At 41.2% G+C, this 16,807-nt stretch overlaps 1 protein-coding gene across 1 annotated transcript; it reads right to left on the bottom strand.

Annotated features, from left to right (window-relative positions):
• Positions 1-3,174: 3,174 nt before the first annotated feature.
• Positions 3,175-16,291, bottom strand: LOC132584646 (vomeronasal type-2 receptor 26-like). The gene is made up of 3 exons (XM_060256546.1): positions 16,001-16,291; positions 13,908-14,772; positions 3,175-4,085 (listed from the first exon to the last, which is right to left on the bottom strand). The coding sequence occupies exons 1-3, from the start codon at positions 16,289-16,291 to the stop codon at positions 3,175-3,177; spliced, it is 2,067 nt and encodes a 688-aa protein (XP_060112529.1).
• Between the last annotated feature and the right edge of the window lie 516 nt (positions 16,292-16,807).

The raw sequence follows: 16,807 nt of genomic DNA, 5'->3' as shown, positions 1-16,807 counted from the left end.
TTTATATATCATCCACTATGCTCTTTGAAACTCAAGGTGGTCTTCATAATCAGACAGCACTGTAATAGAATGGTCCAATACAGAACCATGTAGCACCCAAGCAAGAATAAATTCTTGCAATTTCACAAGCAAACTTTATGAGAAACAATTCCAGTTTGGTTCAGGATATTCCTGGATGTGCCAATTTACCATTCATAGGATTGTGACTTACTAACTGTGGCTGCCCTTGCTTAGTTTCTGAGATGTGTGTGGGGGGGGGGGGGTGGAGGGAGATAGGCCTAATCAAGGCCCTCAAGATCAAGGTAACTACAAAGCAGAAAATACTGTCTTTTAAATCTGGAGAGACTTCTATTCCCCAGTAAGCCTCAAGAGAGTCAAATATCAGATTTGCAGTGTAGTGCTCTGATGACAGAAGCTACACAGGAGAAACTTCTGATACTGGAATAAAGCGCCTCATTGCATCCAGTGCTGCTGTTATGATCCCCTTGAAGCATTCAGGGATGGTCCCAGAGTCCTCAGCGAAGAGCCCAATGAAGCAAGATCATGGTTTAGGAGGACCAGACAGACAAGGGAGGGTCTAACATGACAGCAGATGTTGTCCCAGAGGCAATCCTGTCAGAACCTGCAAGTGAGTCCTTGCCACTGATCTTTCAGATAGCCACCATGCCTCTACTGCTTAGGTCTCTAACCTGGGCCCAAATCTCCCTGGGATCCAACCCTACTCTTTAAGAATAGCAGCAGCAGAAGATCTGGGACAAAGTATCTCAAAAGAGGTGAAACAACAGACTGCCTGCAGGCACCCCCATCGCAGAGCCATGCAGTGAAAGCAATTCTTCTTAGCAGGATCCTGGCCAAAGCACAATTCAGCTGCAGGAGCTACATGTTTTCCAGCAATTCAGTCAAGCCTGATTAGCTGCCATCCTATTTAGGCTGAGGTCTGCAAAGGCTGCCTTTATATATCAACCAGTTCAGTAAGTATAACCCTGTGTTCCAGTTACTTGCTGCCAGTTCCTATCAATGCTCCCAAGTCTCACTATCCAGGCCTGAGGGCACTACTCCTGTGGAAACCAGATTAGACCTGCTTGCAGAGTTCAAGACAGCAACAGCTACAGTCTATAACTTATTTTATTTTATTAGATTTATATTCTGCCCTTCCCACCGAAGCAGGCTCAGGGCGGCTCACAGTACATAGAGTTAGCACAGTGACTTAAGAATATAGGTGAAGGATTAAGAATGCCTAAGCGTATGTTTGGTACCAATGATTCATCCTGCATTGACGTCACAAAGGGGAAAGGAGAGCTTTTGAAGCAAGACCCAGTTTGGTTTAGTGGTTAAGTACCATAGACTCTTACCTGGGAGAACCTGGTTTGATTCTCAGCCTCAGTTGCCTCACAAGCTACCTCACAGGATGTCAGTTGTAGGGTGTGGAAGACAAAGGAGATTGTAAGACACTCTGAGTGAAGGGTGGGGTATAAATACAATCTCTTCTTCTTCTCTTTCATTTGTGGATCAGTTTGCATAAAGCCATTTCGATTTGTCTTCTCTTCCTTCCACTAAGCCAGGGGAAACTCCTCATGCAGAGCTGGGGGGGGGGGTTCTATATGGGAATTGTGTGCCAGGGAGTTTCAGTTATGTTAATTTTGATATTCTAGGTTTCTGATGAAAAATTTGCTTGTATATATAAAACTTTCAGGTCAGAGAACAAGCTGTGGAGCAGTGGTTCATATCGGTGGACTCAAATTTGTAGAACCAGGTTTGATTCTACATTCTTCCACATGAAGCCAGCTGGGCCAGTCACAGTTCCCTCAGAACTCTCTCAGCCCTACCTACCTCACAAGGTGACAGTTGTGGGGGGAGGAAGAGATGGTGATTGTAACATGCTTCAGGAGTCCATGGAGTAGAGAAAAGCAATGTATAAAAAGCAAGTCTTCTTTTTTCTGCTTCTGCTGTTTCTGCTTCTCCATCCTCCTCCTTCCACAAGATCATGGAGATTTTGTGAAAAGACTTGACTGGGGTTATGCTTTCCTTATTGTGAAGGACTGATATGTTCAAAGGAGGAGACAGTTGGAAAGCTAACTCACCCATAAGGTCTGAAGTTTCCTTAGAAAGTACTCTATGCCACATGACATCTAGCAACTCTTGAAGAGCATTTTGGGTTTAACACTTGGGGCAGCCCGTATGAATAACTTTGAGCTCCTAAACTGAGACCTCCTAGATCACCCCTTAGTCTAATTTATCTTGTCACTGTGATGAATTCTGATGTAATGGGCATTGAAGTTCACAAAAGGGGTCCCAACATCTCTGAGAACATTACACTTTCCCAAGGAAAAGGGTCACGCAATGAGCAAAGAATCAGCTCTGCAAAGAGATAACCATAAATGCTGTTGAAATATGATGCTATAGAAATATGAACAGGGTATTGAGACATGTTCTTTAAAGTGATACTAAACTCTTACTCTTTGCTACTGACACAAATAGGAAAATGATGAGTCATAATCACACAAAGGTTTTATTCACCGTCACTCATTTACCTGATTGGTGACATATTAATTGAGGTTGCCTAGTGCATGGAAGTAAACTATTTGATCAACCTATGGTTGCCAAAGGAAAAGGCCCATGTAATGACGAAGATTCTTCCAGTAAGACATAAATAATTACACGGGATGTGAAATGGTATAGTATAGCCAGATCTCATCAGCTTTCAGGGGTTAAGGTCCCCTTGTGATTTTAGGATGAATATGTCCTTTCCTGCTCTGCTACAATGCAGATTTTTAGGGATTATGAGGGATTACTATATTAAGCCTAATCACTGACTCCCCCCCCACTCCAGAAACCCTGCCTCTTTTGCTCAGTGATAAAGCAATCATGCAATTTGTCTCAGCAATCATGCAATCATGCAATTTGTCTCAATTTTTGTTCTTTCATATTAAAAAAATAAGAAATAAGTATCTTCTGCTACTCAAGATTTGTGAATCAATGAGCTTCTAAGGGTACAAAAGGAAAGGAGCTAAAAAGCATAACCTGATGTCATCAGATCTCGGAGACCACCAAGGAAGACTTTGTATAGGAAGGCAATGACAAACCTCTTCTGCTTCTCACTTGCCTTGAAAATCTTATGGGGTCACCATAAGCTATATGTGACTTGATAGCACTTCACACACACACACCAGAATCTTACATGGTTGATTTTTTCCTTCTAATTAGGCATTCTTTGTTATTTTGCTCAGGCCTGAACACAATAATATAACCTTTGGGGAAAAAGATACAAGCCAGTAGCCCAGCACTGGATGCCAAGATAGAGAAGATCTCCACAGCTACCATGTATTTCCCTTTTGTGCTCAGATAGGTTGGAACAAAGGACATCCAAACACTACAAAAGATCAGCATGCTGAAGGTGATGAATTTGGATTCATTGAAACTGTCTGGTAGTTTCCTGGCTATGAAAGCCACTGTCAAGCTTATAATAGACAGAAGTCCTAGGTAGACCAGAACAATGTAAAACATAACAACAGACCCTTCATTACATTCTGCTATGATCTCTTCAGTCAGAGACTCCATGTCAAAATCAGGAAATGGGGGGGAAGTTCCTAGCCACACCATGCAAATTGTTGCTTGAATAAGGGAGCAAGAAAGTACAACAGAATTAGTCAGTTTTTTCCCCATCCATTTCCTCATGCTTGGCCCTGGTTTGGTGGCCATGAAAGCAGTAATCACAGTGACGGTTTTGGCCAAGACACAAGAAACAGCCACTGAGAAGATGATGCCAAAGGCGGTTTGTTGGATGAAGCAGGTCACCTTGCTTGGTTCTCCAAGAAATAGCAAGGAACAGAGAAAGCAGAGCAGGAGGGAGAACAGGAGAACATAGGTGATATCTCTGTTGTTGGCTTTGACAATGGGTGTATCTCTGTGCTTAATGAAAGTTGCTAATATTAAAAGTGTGATAAGAGAAAAAGACACAGCTAATAAAGCTAAGCTGATCCCTAAAGGTTCTTCAAATGTCAAGAAGGTTATATCTTTGTGGATGCATTCAACTTGGTCTTTGCTTGGATAATGGTCTTTTGGGCATTTTACACAATCAACCATATCTGAAAAAAGAAAAGAAATTGGCATTTCTTCATGATTGAGTCATATATGTCTTTGGTGTCTCAAGGTATCGTATAAGAGTTATTGATGTTAATCCTTTATATAATAAAAGCCCTTTTGTGGTGGTAAAACAGAGCTCTCCTGTTGGTTGGAACTGTGCTGCATCAAATTCTGGCCCATTAAGACATCAATCAAGAGTGGAGCGCAATAGACATCAATCAAGAGTGGAGAGTAATTAAGACATCAATCAAGAGTGGAGAGTAATAGACCAGCAAACAATTCATAAAAGTCCAATTCATAACCAATAAAAGGTAATATAAATATACAATAATTATTATACACTAAAATATACCACCTAAAATATACATAAAATATGAATGCAGACTTTAAGACACTGACACTGAAGATGTAAAATTAGTGTTAAAACCAAGGATGAACTAAAAACCCTGTCTAGACCTCTTTGTTTCTTCCCTTAATAAGTAAACTATTTATTCACAGCCTAAGACAGCATTTAAAGCAGTAAAATCATTCAAAATTAAATCTGATTGTCCATAAAATCATACATTAAAGGCATAAAATACTGTTAAAAACTACAAATATAACAAAACATGGCAGTTACAGCCATTTAGCCATTTCCTGACTGAATCATTAGAGTTTTCCTTATTCTTGTGGCAAGCCAGCCAAATTTTGCTAATTTGTACGTAACCTCAGGGTTCCTATCACTAAGAAGATTCTTAAGGAGTTGCAATTTTTGGCTACTGGTAAAAGGTATCCCGTGGGAAATGGAAGTACTTCTCGATGATCATTATAAGCCTCACAGTCAAATATGACATGGACTAGAGATTTGATACCATCATTGCAGCAGCAGGGACATAATCGTTCTTGGAACGTCACCTTTTTGTATCGCCCAATCAAGAGTACTTGCATGCCATTGGCTGAGTCCACTCCTCTCTCCCACCCAAGTAGCTGTTGCCTGGAAGACAAGCTGATTTCATCAGTAAATGGCAACCAACCTTGATTCTTGCAGTTTCTGGCTCTGCCTACTCTCTCAGTGGCCAAGCCGCATGCCGCACTGTTTCACAGAGGAGAGAAACAAAGCCTTCCCTCAACTGGCTGAGGGAGGGAGGAGGAGAGAAAGAGCCAGAGAAAGCCTTCCCTTGATTGGCTGAGGGCTCCTCACTATCCTCCTCTGGAATGGAAACAGGTGGTGGTGGGGGAATGATATCCCATAGCAGCAGACCAGATACAGAGAGAGAGATAGTGAGGGAAAACAAGAGACAGAAAGAGATTGAAGTAGGATTGCCAGGTCTGACTCCAGAAATATCTGGGGACTTGGGGTTGGAGCCAGGACCAAGGTTGTGACAAGCATGAGTGAACTTCGAAAGGAGTTCTGGCAATCACATTTGAAGGGACTGTGCACCTTTTAAATGCCTTCCTTCCATTTGGAAATAAAGGATAACCTACCCTTATGGCTTGAAATCTTCCCTGGTGAGCAAGAGATGCAATCATAGCAGCAAAATTTCTCCCCTTCCTTCTTTTTCTTCTGAGAACCAGGAAGACAGTGAAGATTGCACTCAGAAAGGGGAGGCCCCTATCCAGAAACGTGAAAGGATTTAAGAAATATTAGATCTTTTTTTGTTGTTGTTGTTTACAGAGCACATTCGAACCTGTGAGTACTTTAAGTGGAAAAGGATTTCCCCTGACCTCTTTCTTGTGGTATGGCAGTATTGTGGTATAGCTATCATATATTGATCATTTATTATCTACCTATCTACTTTTTAAGATATAGATTTTGGTTCCTCTTCTTCTCTTTTCCCTCTCTTTTAAAAGAAGGTTTTCTCTTTTATTTCTCTTTGATTTTCCTTTGTTGCGAAATCAGCACACCCTTTTGTAAATTCAGCCTTGCATTTGTTTTAGGTTTCATGTTGCTGTAGGAGGAGGATGGGAAGGTGTCACAGCTCAAAAGGCCTCAGGCCAGGGACCCTTTACATCAACTGCATAGGAGTTCCTTCCCAGGTTCCTCCTTGCCATCTTGTTTTGGTGCGCAGACTCCTCCTAGCACTGTCCTCATTTGGACACTTGACATTCACCCTATGCCTGCCCTTTGCCCTGCTCTCCTGCCAGAGGGCATTTTATGTTAGCCAGTTCTTGGAATGCCTCATGGTCACCCATGCTTTCTTCATAGATTTGCCAATCCCCAGTTGGGGTGGGGATCCCCTGGCTTGAAACCCCTCCCCATGCCAGTTTGGTGTAGTGGTTAAGTGTGCGGATTCTTATCAGGGAGTACCGGGTTTGATTCCCCACTCCTCCACTTGCACCTGCCACCATGGCCTTGGGTCAGCCATAGCTCTGGCAGAGGTTGTCCTTGAAAGGGCAGCTGCTGTGAGAGCCCTCTCCAGCCCCACCCACCCACAGGGTGTCTGTTGTGGGGGAGGAAGGGAAAGGAGATTGTGAGCCGCTCTGAGACTCTTCAGAGTGGAGGGCGGGATATAAATCCAATATCTTCTATCTTCTTCTTCTTCATCATCATGCTTCAGGGCTATTAGAAAGCTGGAGGAATGGCTGGTAGATACTCTAATATACCCTAGGGAGACCAGTTCCCATAGGGTATAATGGATCTGTTGGTATCTGTTTTTGTTGTTGTTTTTTAGGTAGAGGCACCAAATTTTCAGTATAGCTGTAAAAAAAAAATACATTTCAAAAAGGGGATCCTATCCTATGAGCCCCAGAAGAAGGTGCCCTATCCTCCATTATGGATGGCCAGCTCACCCAGAACTTGCTTTGAAGTTCAATTGTGCTTCTTCCCTCCCCTGTCGCAGAACCTCCAGGTAAGTCCCCCACTGGCCTTTTTGTCCTCACCTGGCAACCCTATTCCTTGGCCTATGGGGAAGTCGCCTACATCCTCCAAGTGGGACTCTGGAGTTATGTCAGGTCCAGTGTTCCCTCTAAACTGAGTTAGTGTGAGCTAGCTCACAGATTTTTAGCCTCCAGCTCACACATTTTTGTCTTAGCTCAGGAAGGATGACCCCAAAGCACAACAATTTATGCAGTAGCTCACAACTTTAATACCAGTAGCTCACAAAGTAGAATTTTTGCTCACAAGACTTTGCAGCTTAATGGGAACATTGGTGAGGTCATGGTCTCTGGTACTTTGTTCAGGTCATGGTCTCAGGTAGTTTTGGCCATGCCAACCCTGTCCAGTGCCAGCACAGGACTGCATCCTTTCCTGACCCTCTGGGCAATCTCCAGTTTCCTTAGCCACATGCTCTCTTATGATTCTATTTTCTTCTGGGTTGACATTCACAAAGTCCCTAGGAAATGTCATCCCGGACATAACAATAACCCTACATCAAAAAGAGATGACCAGTGGGTAACCAATTGAGACCAATGAAGTACCTTTATTCTTCTCCCTCCTAAACCATTTTAAGAACATTTTGGAAAGTATTTCAAGGAGTTTAAAAATATTATGAGGAATGGAAATATTTGGTATTGCTTTAGTTTTTCAAAGCACTGTTTGTAGCCTGGCCTTTATTATAGAGCTACCAGGTCATCCATGATGGAGGTAACTTGCAAGCCAAATAAAAGTTCTGACCACCAAATCACCTCTTTGGATACTGGAACGGCTCCTGAGAAGATCCTGGAATCCTTACCTGAAAAGTCCTTTGCCACACTATCATATCCTCAAGAAGAATGAATTGTTTCCCTTTGGGAGCAGAGGAATCGACTCTTCCAACTTTGACTCTCAGGAAGGACCTATTTGGGAATGTGACCATGTTGATAATATCAAATCCACCTTCTATTTCCTTGTTAACATTAAAAGACACTGTTTCTCCAGCAGAGTTGTTGAATGAAATGGCTTGAAGAAATGAATGGAGCTTGTGGAAAAGAAAAAAGGAAACCAGTGTTGCATTCATTTCTGAATTCTTGACTATTCTGCAGATTATTACCCAACCACAATCAAAAGAAAACCTGATTATAGCTGTTTGCTGCATCTGCATTAATATCCAACAATATACATCCCAATACAGCAAGTTCCTTAAAATGTCACTGAGAACAAATTATTTCCTCACCGCAATTACTTCTGTTCTGTAAATTATGAATTTCCTTTTTTGTAGATTAATCTATCTGTAGTAATGACCTTATTGCCAATTTCAAGCTTCCTCAAAGAACCCTGTGCCCTGTTCAGACGCACAGTATAATCAGATGTCACTGCTGTTTCCTTTCAAATTAAAAGTGGCTGATCAGACAGCAACATCTGCCTCCCAGTATTAATTCGTGGTGGCCCACCCTCCTCCTCATCCTTCTCGAAACCGGATTATTTTGTTACCTACTCCTTTGCGGTGTTTCCGGTTTCATCTTGCAGTTTTCTCCATCTGGATAGTTCTGCTGCGATATTAACCAACTTCTGGATGTCTGAAGGCTGTCCAAGAGCAAAAGGAGCCTCAGACATCCGGTTTACGGTCACCATTTTTTTTTACTACTTAGTGATATGCGCAAAACCACATAATGTTTTAACCTGTGTGCATGCACATAATGCGCACATGTGCATAATGTGCGCATAATAATGGAGAAAAAAGAACTGCATGGTGCCATCGTGTGGACGGCAGAAGACGGTTCCACCGCGGAGTGATTCAAATTGCAGTAGGACAGTCTGATTGATAATATCCGGAACAAAGATTTTCTGAACAGAACTGGGTCAGTTTAACACGGACTCAACACGCTGTGTGAACAGGGCTTGTGTTACTTTTTTTCCCCTTTCAAGTCTTTATTGATAATTTTCATTTGTGACAGTACAACTGTGCAACATAATGATGTAGCATCCACATTTAGCTTAAGAGAATAAAACAAATAGAATAAAATAATATTCACATTAACTAGAATTAGATAAATCTTTCTAAGTCAGAGTTCTCTGTAGTACAAAAATTATACTGTTATTTAGCATTAATTTATCAAGTACATTGGACTGAAAATGCTAACAGTTAATAACTAGAAACATGTCATTTTTCAAAACAATACTCTACGTGATACATTTATAGTAAGGTATTCAATGATAGGGTATCAGATAGCTTCATTTATAGTAAGGTATTCAATGATAGGGTATCAGATAGCTACAAAATCTTGTGTTACTTGTTAGATGTGATCTGTCACTTTCTCTGTGCTTTGCTTAAACCTCATTCAAACTGATCTGCAAATATATGCACATACATATACATACCACATGAACTCACACATCCCCCTCACCCTGGCACAATCAGCAGTTTAATTAAACTATGAATTAACACAAGGTAAAACCCCAGTAGGAAGTTTTGAAGAAGATGTTGTGTATTTCCCAGGCTGGCCATTTCATGATTCCATGATCTGTTAGGTACAGCATTTTTGTATTCTCTATGTATTGTATGGATCTGAGAGATTTTCAGGCCTCAGCATGTGCTCTGTATTTCACCTAATATTTCTGATCAATGTTTGCTCTGTTTATCACAACCTGGGGCAAGAGACCCCAGGATGTTTGGGAGGAACTCTCAAAACTAATGCTGAGAATTATTGAAAATTTAAAAGCAGCTGAAAACAGTATAGGCAAAAAAAAAAAGGTCAGGATATAGATTTTGCCAGGATTGGAGGAAGATTTCTGATGAAAGATGAATATTTTTAAAAAGACATTTTAAAGTAATACAGTGACACAAATTTAATGGAAATGGAACATTCTAACTGGAAGTCTCACCTTCGTTGACATTGTGTCTGAAGGTTTAATTATTAACCTGATTATTTCAGGATTAAAATAAGTCAAGTCGGGTAGGGATTTGGGGAAGCTGGAAGGCATGAGGATTGGTGAACCTTTATGAACCATGTGAATTCATACCCACTTTCCATGTAGTCTATAGCAAAACCACACACACACCTATATATTTGTCAAGTTCACATTTTTTTTTTTTTATGAATAAACAATTTTATTAGTAACATATGGTAGTAGAACTATAACTACAACTTATAAAAAGCTTAATATATATTAAGAAAAAGACCATCATTCTACCCCACATCTTACTTTCTCCCACCCCTCCCCCAATTACTTGACCCCCGCCAGTGTTATTTTCTTTAAAAAAACAGATATTAAAGGTACCCTTAACTATCAAGAAAAAAAACGAAACAAAAAAGAAACATAGGGAAGAAGAACCCCCTTCAAGAGTTATATTGTTATCTTAAAAATCTTAATCCTCAAAAATTGTCCAATGTCCTTTTATTTTCCACTCTTTCTCTACATATCTTCTGAATTTCTTCCACTCTTGGTTAAAAAGTTCTAAATCACAGTCTCTTAATTTTCTTGTTAATTTGTCCATTTCACTCCATGACATAACTTTCATAATCCAGTCCCATTTTTCTGGTATTTTTTCTTGCTTCCACAAGAGTTCACATTTTAATAGTCATATGATTCTAAAGGAATCCTTTGGAAAGGTCTTTGTCAGACATAGCTGATAGAAGGCATTGTTTGTTTGATAATGGTTAAGGATTCATTAAGGTGTTTTGGGGGAGGAAAATAAAGCAATGGGTGAAGGGATTTATATTGAATCTTCCACATGGAACTTGCATGTTTCCCTATAATGTTGAATGTCCATGCAGAGTTTGTGCCAAGCTCCACATGACAAGTTGGTAAAAAAAAAAAAATGGTTGTATAACCACTTAGCTCTGCTGTGGATTTTGAAGATGTGGACTTTGAGGATAGGGTCACCAGATCTAAAAAGCCATATGGGAAGTGGTCTCGCTGATAAGATATCAAAAAGGGAGCGGGTCTCTAGAATGTGGGAGGAGATAGATCGCTGTCTTTTCTCTCTCTCTGATCTTTTACAGATTATCTTTTACCTCCTCTTCTGAATGAATTTAAAGAATGCTGTTGTAAAATATCTCAGCCAGACTGCTCCCATTAAGATGGGAATAGCTAACTAATTTTATTTTCAGATTTCTCCTGCAAACTGTTTAGAAGATTGTAAAAAAGTTAGCACTGGGATAAGAAAAGTTATATTTGAGGTAATGTGTTAGGTAGCATCGGGGGAAGAACAGTTATCTTTGAAGTAATGTGATAAGTTTACTGAATTATTATTATTTTTGGGGGGGGTACTAGTTCGTTTTGAATAAGGAACTAATGGTGGACTTATGTTTTGAAATTTATTTGGATTTATTTTTTTTAGAGTATTGGTCCTCTTGGACTGAGAGGAGTTAGTGGAGAGTTTCTATTTTGAGGACTAATTTTCTTGGTTAGAAGCTAGTGGAGAACTTAACTTGTGGAATTCATCCACCCATCCACCCACCCGTCCGTCTGTCCGTCCGTCCATCCATCCATATTTGGAGAATCTGTCCTCTTGGGTTGAGAGGAACAGTAGAGGATTTAACTTTTAGAATTTTGTTGTTTGAAAATCTTTGCTGTTTTGGGGGGAATATATCCTCTCAGGTTGAGGAATTTGTAAAAAGAAGTCAAAATGAAGGAATGAACCTTACTGACTTAAAATCTTCTTTGTTGCATAGCTCAAAATAAAGTAGTTAAATAATATTGGAGTTGTGTCTGGTTCCTTTCACATAGGATTTTTCGTCTTTTACACTGAGGATAAAAGATCCCTTTCAACTGAAAGTTAACTGACAATTAATATGAAGAATAAGTGGTTGGTTTTTTTCACCGTATGACCACCACCACCAGCAGCAGGACTACTTTACCCCTCTCTCTTATTGCCAAACACTCTCATCTGGCCAAACAAACTCCTTCTCTGTTCCTTCCTGCCTCTGATTTCTCAGGGACTGATGGGGAGTAGCAGATCAGAGACACAGAACAAACAAGCATAGAAAAGAACATACATAAGAAGAGTAGTGAATTTTTCTTTTTGGCAGTTCACAATGCCCCAGATGGTACTGCAATTGTGTTAAAAATCAGAACAGTTGACACAAACAAGATCATAAATTAATATGGACAAAATTGTTTTATTTTTATTTATTTATTTCCTTCAATTTATATCCCGCCCTACCCCACCGAAGCGGGCTCAGGGCGGCTCACAACATAAAATTCTAACAATAAAACAAAAATTAAAAATACATTAATAATTTACACATAAAATAAAAACACAATTATCAGCGTGCTATGCTACAGTCTTCCTTAAAATTCAGCTATTCAGATATTCCAATATTCTGATGTTCAGATATTCAGATGTTCAGGTGTCGGTCAGTTGTATGCCAACCGGAAGAGGACTTTCTTACAGGCCCTGTGGAACTGCCCAAGGTTCCACAGGGCCCTCACCTCCTCCGGCAATTGGTTCCACCAGCAAGGGGCTGTGATCAAAAAAGCCCTGTCCCTAGTTGACTTCAGATGGGCCTCCTTTAGCCTGGGGATTGTAAGGAGATTCTGAGAACCCAATCTCAACACTTTCTGGGGAACATATGGGGAGAGACGGTCCCTAAGGTAAGCAGGTCCTAGGCCATATAGGGCTTTAAAAGTAATAACCAGCACCTTGTACCAAACTCGGTATATTATCGGCAGCCAGTGCAGTTCCCGAAGCCCCGGCTGAATGTGCTCCCATCTAGGGAGCCCTAATAACAACCAGGCGGCGGCGTTCTGCACTAACTGCAACTTCCGGGTTCGGCACAGGGGCAGCCCCCTGTAGAGTGCGTTACAGTAATCCAACCTTGAGGTGACCGTTGCATGGATCACTGTTGCCAGGACGCCATTCTCCAGGAAAGGGGCCAACTGCCTTGCTCGCCTAAGGTGAAAAAATGCAGACTTGGCAGTGGCTGCTATTTGGGCCTCCATAGTTAGGGCAGGCTCCAATAATACCCCCAAGCTCCTGAACCTGTGTGCCGCTGTCAGAGGCACACCGTCAAGGGCTGGTAAGGGAATCTCCCCCCCCCCCCGGACCATGGCGACCTAAGCAAAGGCCTCTGTCTTCGCTGGATTTAGTTTCAATCCGCTCAGCCTGAGCCATCTAGACATGGCTTGTAGCGCCAGGTCCAGATTTTCTGGAACACAGGCAGGCCGGCCGTCCATTAGTAGATAGAGCTGGGTGTCATCAGCGCGCTGGTGGCAGCCCAGCCCATATCTCCAGGCAATCTGGGCAAGGGGGTGAATATAGATGTTGAACAACATCGGGGAGAGTACTGCCCCCTGAGGCACCCCGCAATCAAGCAGGTGCCTCCGGGACAATTCATTCCCAATCGCCACCCTTTGTCTTCGACCATCGAGGAAAAAGGAAAGCCATTGTAAAGCCAACCCCTGAATCCCCACGTCAGCGAGATGGCAGGTCAGCAACCGATGGTCGACTGTATCGAACGCTGCCGATAGGTCTAACAGCATCAGTATTGCCAAGCCGACTCGATCCAGATGCCTCTGAAAATCATCCACCAGAGCAACCAGCACTGTCTCTGTCCCATGACCTGGACGAAAGCCTGACTGATGGGGATCGAGGATGGAAGCATCCTCCAGGAAAAATTGTGATAGAAAAATGGCAGTGGGAGATTTTAGCAATGACACCATCTGGGTTTAGATAGTAACAGAGAAATGAATGAATGACATTATTCAGGCAGTAAAAATTAGTTTAAAATCCATGAAGTCGTGATGTTCATACATCAAGACTCCAACTCACATGTCTTTGCTGGTAACTTTTTATATACAAGGACAGCCCAGAGATGTGGCTATTTTTGAGGGTACGTGTCGTGTCAGAACATTCTGTAATTTTTCAGGATCCATGTGCAGGAAGAACCCACAAAAAGATGTCAATGAAAGGTTTGCAACACCATTTCCCCAGAAGTTCCTGGAAGACAACATTGAATAATTGCCTCACGTTAATGTGCAGTACCTTGTGGGAACTTTACCTGCCAAGGCTGGAGATCTTGGAGTCTAACACTTTTCCCAGTCATGGAATTAGATGTAATCATGGTGTTCAAGACATATGCTATGGCATAGACAGCACTATATACACTGTAGCTGTGACCAGTCATCAGCACTTCAAAAAGAAGCCCAGGAAGACTCTCAAGTTTCTCATCTCCAGAGCATATGTCATTGACCTTCATTGGTCCATTGAGATTTGGAAATGAACAGTCAAATGCTTGCTCCCATAATTCCTTGATGAAACCATTTTGCTTCTCCTGGTAAGGTTTTATGTCATGAAGATATTTCTTGAACTGTAGAACTTCATTTGAATGAATGGTGAAAGTTATGGCACCATGAAACACATCAAAAGCCCAATTCCTTTGAGCTCCAGATAACATGAAGTCAACTTGTGCTGTCAAAATCCACACTTTGCTCAATGATACATTCCCTCCATATGCCGGATTTCCTAAAAAGATCAGAGTATTCAGCGACAGGATGGTTAAAGGTCCTCCATAGAGGATAAGCACATTGACTTTTATGTCTTCAAAAGGTTGATATATATCTTTGACTAAATTAATAATGTCCCCCCAGGAATCCCATTTTGCTTGGTTCACTATTTTCAATGTGAAGGCTGAACAGATTCCACTTTGGAAAAGCAGTTGCTCAAAGTTATTCAAGAAATGCTCCCCAAAATCATCATCTGAAGCAAGGAGGCCAACCCATGTCCATCCAAAATATATCAGTAACTGGATAATTCCTGTATACTGTTGGTTTTCATTTGGGACCATGCGGTAGAAGGAAGGAAACTCTGTTGCATCCCTCTCCTTCAAGACAAATGACCCATATGTGATCTGAAACAAAGGTTTTAGGGATTGATTAGGAGACCATGCAAAGCTATGTGCATCGTGAACTGCCTGAATGGATTTGTCATTGTGAACAAAATAAAACTTATTAACTGGATCCAAAGTCTCTTTTTGACAAATAAGCTTTCCTCTAATGCAAAATTTTATCTGCTGAAAGAAGCATATGTTCCTGGTGGAAAGCAATTTACACTGGAGCAACTGTCCTCATCTAGATTATTCAAACCCTTGGGGTCCAAACCTAAGGTACTTGTGCCTGATTTTTTCAATGAATGTGAACATTGTATAGTTTCTGTAAAACAGTTTTTTGAAATAAATATCCAGGAAGTTTCTTATGCTGACCCTGTACTTTATTTCTTCTCTTCCTATGTGAAGTAAGTCAATCATACTGTTCCTTCTTTCTCTCAAAATCATTCTCTGAATTGAAAAAAAAAATGATTTGTGAAATCAAAGATTTTAGGTTTTTACAGCTGGTAACATCATTAGGGTTTGTAGAATCTTTTGGGCTCAAGTGCCGTGTTCTACTGGAGAAAGTTTTTCTTCCAGACGTTTCGTTCTCAGCTGCGGAGAACGCCACTGAGCTGCAACGCCACTGAGGATGTTCTCCGCAGCTGAGAACGAAACGTCTGGAAGAAAAACTTTCTCCAGTAGAACACGGCACTTGAGCCCGAAAGATTCTACAAACCCTAATGATTTGTGAAATCATTCAAAGTTCTGTAGATCAAGGGTCCCCAACCCCCGGGCCATGGACTGGTCCCAGTCCGTGGCCTATTAGCAACCGGGCTGTGAATTGTATAATTATTTCATTATGTAGTAGCAGCAGTAGTAGTAATACATTGGATTTATATCCTGCCCTCCACTCCGAATCTCAGAGTGGTTCACAATCTCTTTTATCTTCCTCTCCCACAACAGACACCCTGTGAGGTGGGTGGGGCTGAGAGAGCTCTCCCCAGAAGTTGCCCTTTCAAGGACAACCTCTTTGAGAGCTATGACTGACCCAAGGACATTCCAGCAGCTGCAAGCGGAGGTGTGAGAAAACAAACCCAATTCTCCCAGCTAAGAGTCTACACACTCAACCACCACACCAAAATAAAGTACACAATTGTATCATCCCAAAACAATCCCCCCCCCCCCACCCAGTCCATGGAAAAAATGTCTTCCACAAAACTGGTCTCTGGTGCCAAAAAGGTTGGGGACCACTGTTGTAGATGAATCATACCTGTGGAATTTTGTAGAGTCCTAAGATGTCTGCCATATGGAAGGAGATATCAGCATCAAGTCCTCCAAGAACAGCTATTACATTTTTCTGGATGTCACATTTGTAATTAGGAAGAAATCTCCTCAGCTTGAAAAGCAATTCCAGAGTGGTATGGTATGTCATTTTTACATCAAAGTAGCTGTCATAGATGTGGAACCCAAGGGTGATATTCGGCAAGATCTTGGGGTTCTCATTGATCTCATTTATGGCAAATGCCAATGCTAGGTTATGCTGGTAGTACTTTATCACCATACTTAAAAGAGAGTGAAATGATTATCTGTAGGAGAATTCTACTTTAATCCAAATCATTTTACCGTAAGGCTTGTCCATTTTAGTTCTGACTTAAGAGCAAATATATCCTCTTTATTATGACATTGCAATGCTACTAAAGTACGTGTGTTTGAACCCCAATAATAATTATGATGGTTCTACTACTATATGTTACTTGACTGCTTTGTTGGTTTGTTTTAATGTTAGAGATCACCTCATAGGCTTGGATATCATCCCAAAGAACATATCACAGTAAAGAAGTATTCTCTGTTTTTCTTGGCGGTTGTTTCTTTCTGCCCCAAACTTCAGTTCTGAATACTGAGAACAGTGTCACAGACTGAAGTAAAGGCAACCTGAAACAGGTTGCTATTTTGTCATCATTGCACCATAGTTGGGAACTCTTTTGATGACATAACGCTATGTTATAGTGAGGACTATGGAGATGATTACAGAGGACCTGCAGTAGAACAGTTAGATTCAAGTCCAGAAGCACTGAAG

The sequence above is a fragment of the Heteronotia binoei genome, chromosome 15 (assembly GCF_032191835.1).
Source record: "Heteronotia binoei isolate CCM8104 ecotype False Entrance Well chromosome 15, APGP_CSIRO_Hbin_v1, whole genome shotgun sequence".
Taxonomy (NCBI): Eukaryota; Metazoa; Chordata; class Lepidosauria; order Squamata; family Gekkonidae; genus Heteronotia; species Heteronotia binoei.
Note: the sequence above shows the minus strand (reverse complement) of the source record. Positions and strands in the feature narration are given on the sequence as shown.

Bases quoted from the DNA above. Each gene is read 5' to 3' on its own strand.
- LOC132584646 (XM_060256546.1), bottom strand. From the start codon at position 16,291: ATGGTGATAAAGTACTACCAGCATAACCTAGCATTGGCATTTGCCATA. The intron at 14,773-16,000 runs GTATGATTCATC...CCTTTGTTTCAG, and splicing joins GACTCTACAAAATTCCACAG to ATCACATATGGGTCATTTGT. The intron at 4,086-13,907 runs GTACTGCACATT...TTCTTTTTTCAG, and splicing joins GCAGGTAAAGTTCCCACAAG to ATATGGTTGATTGTGTAAAA.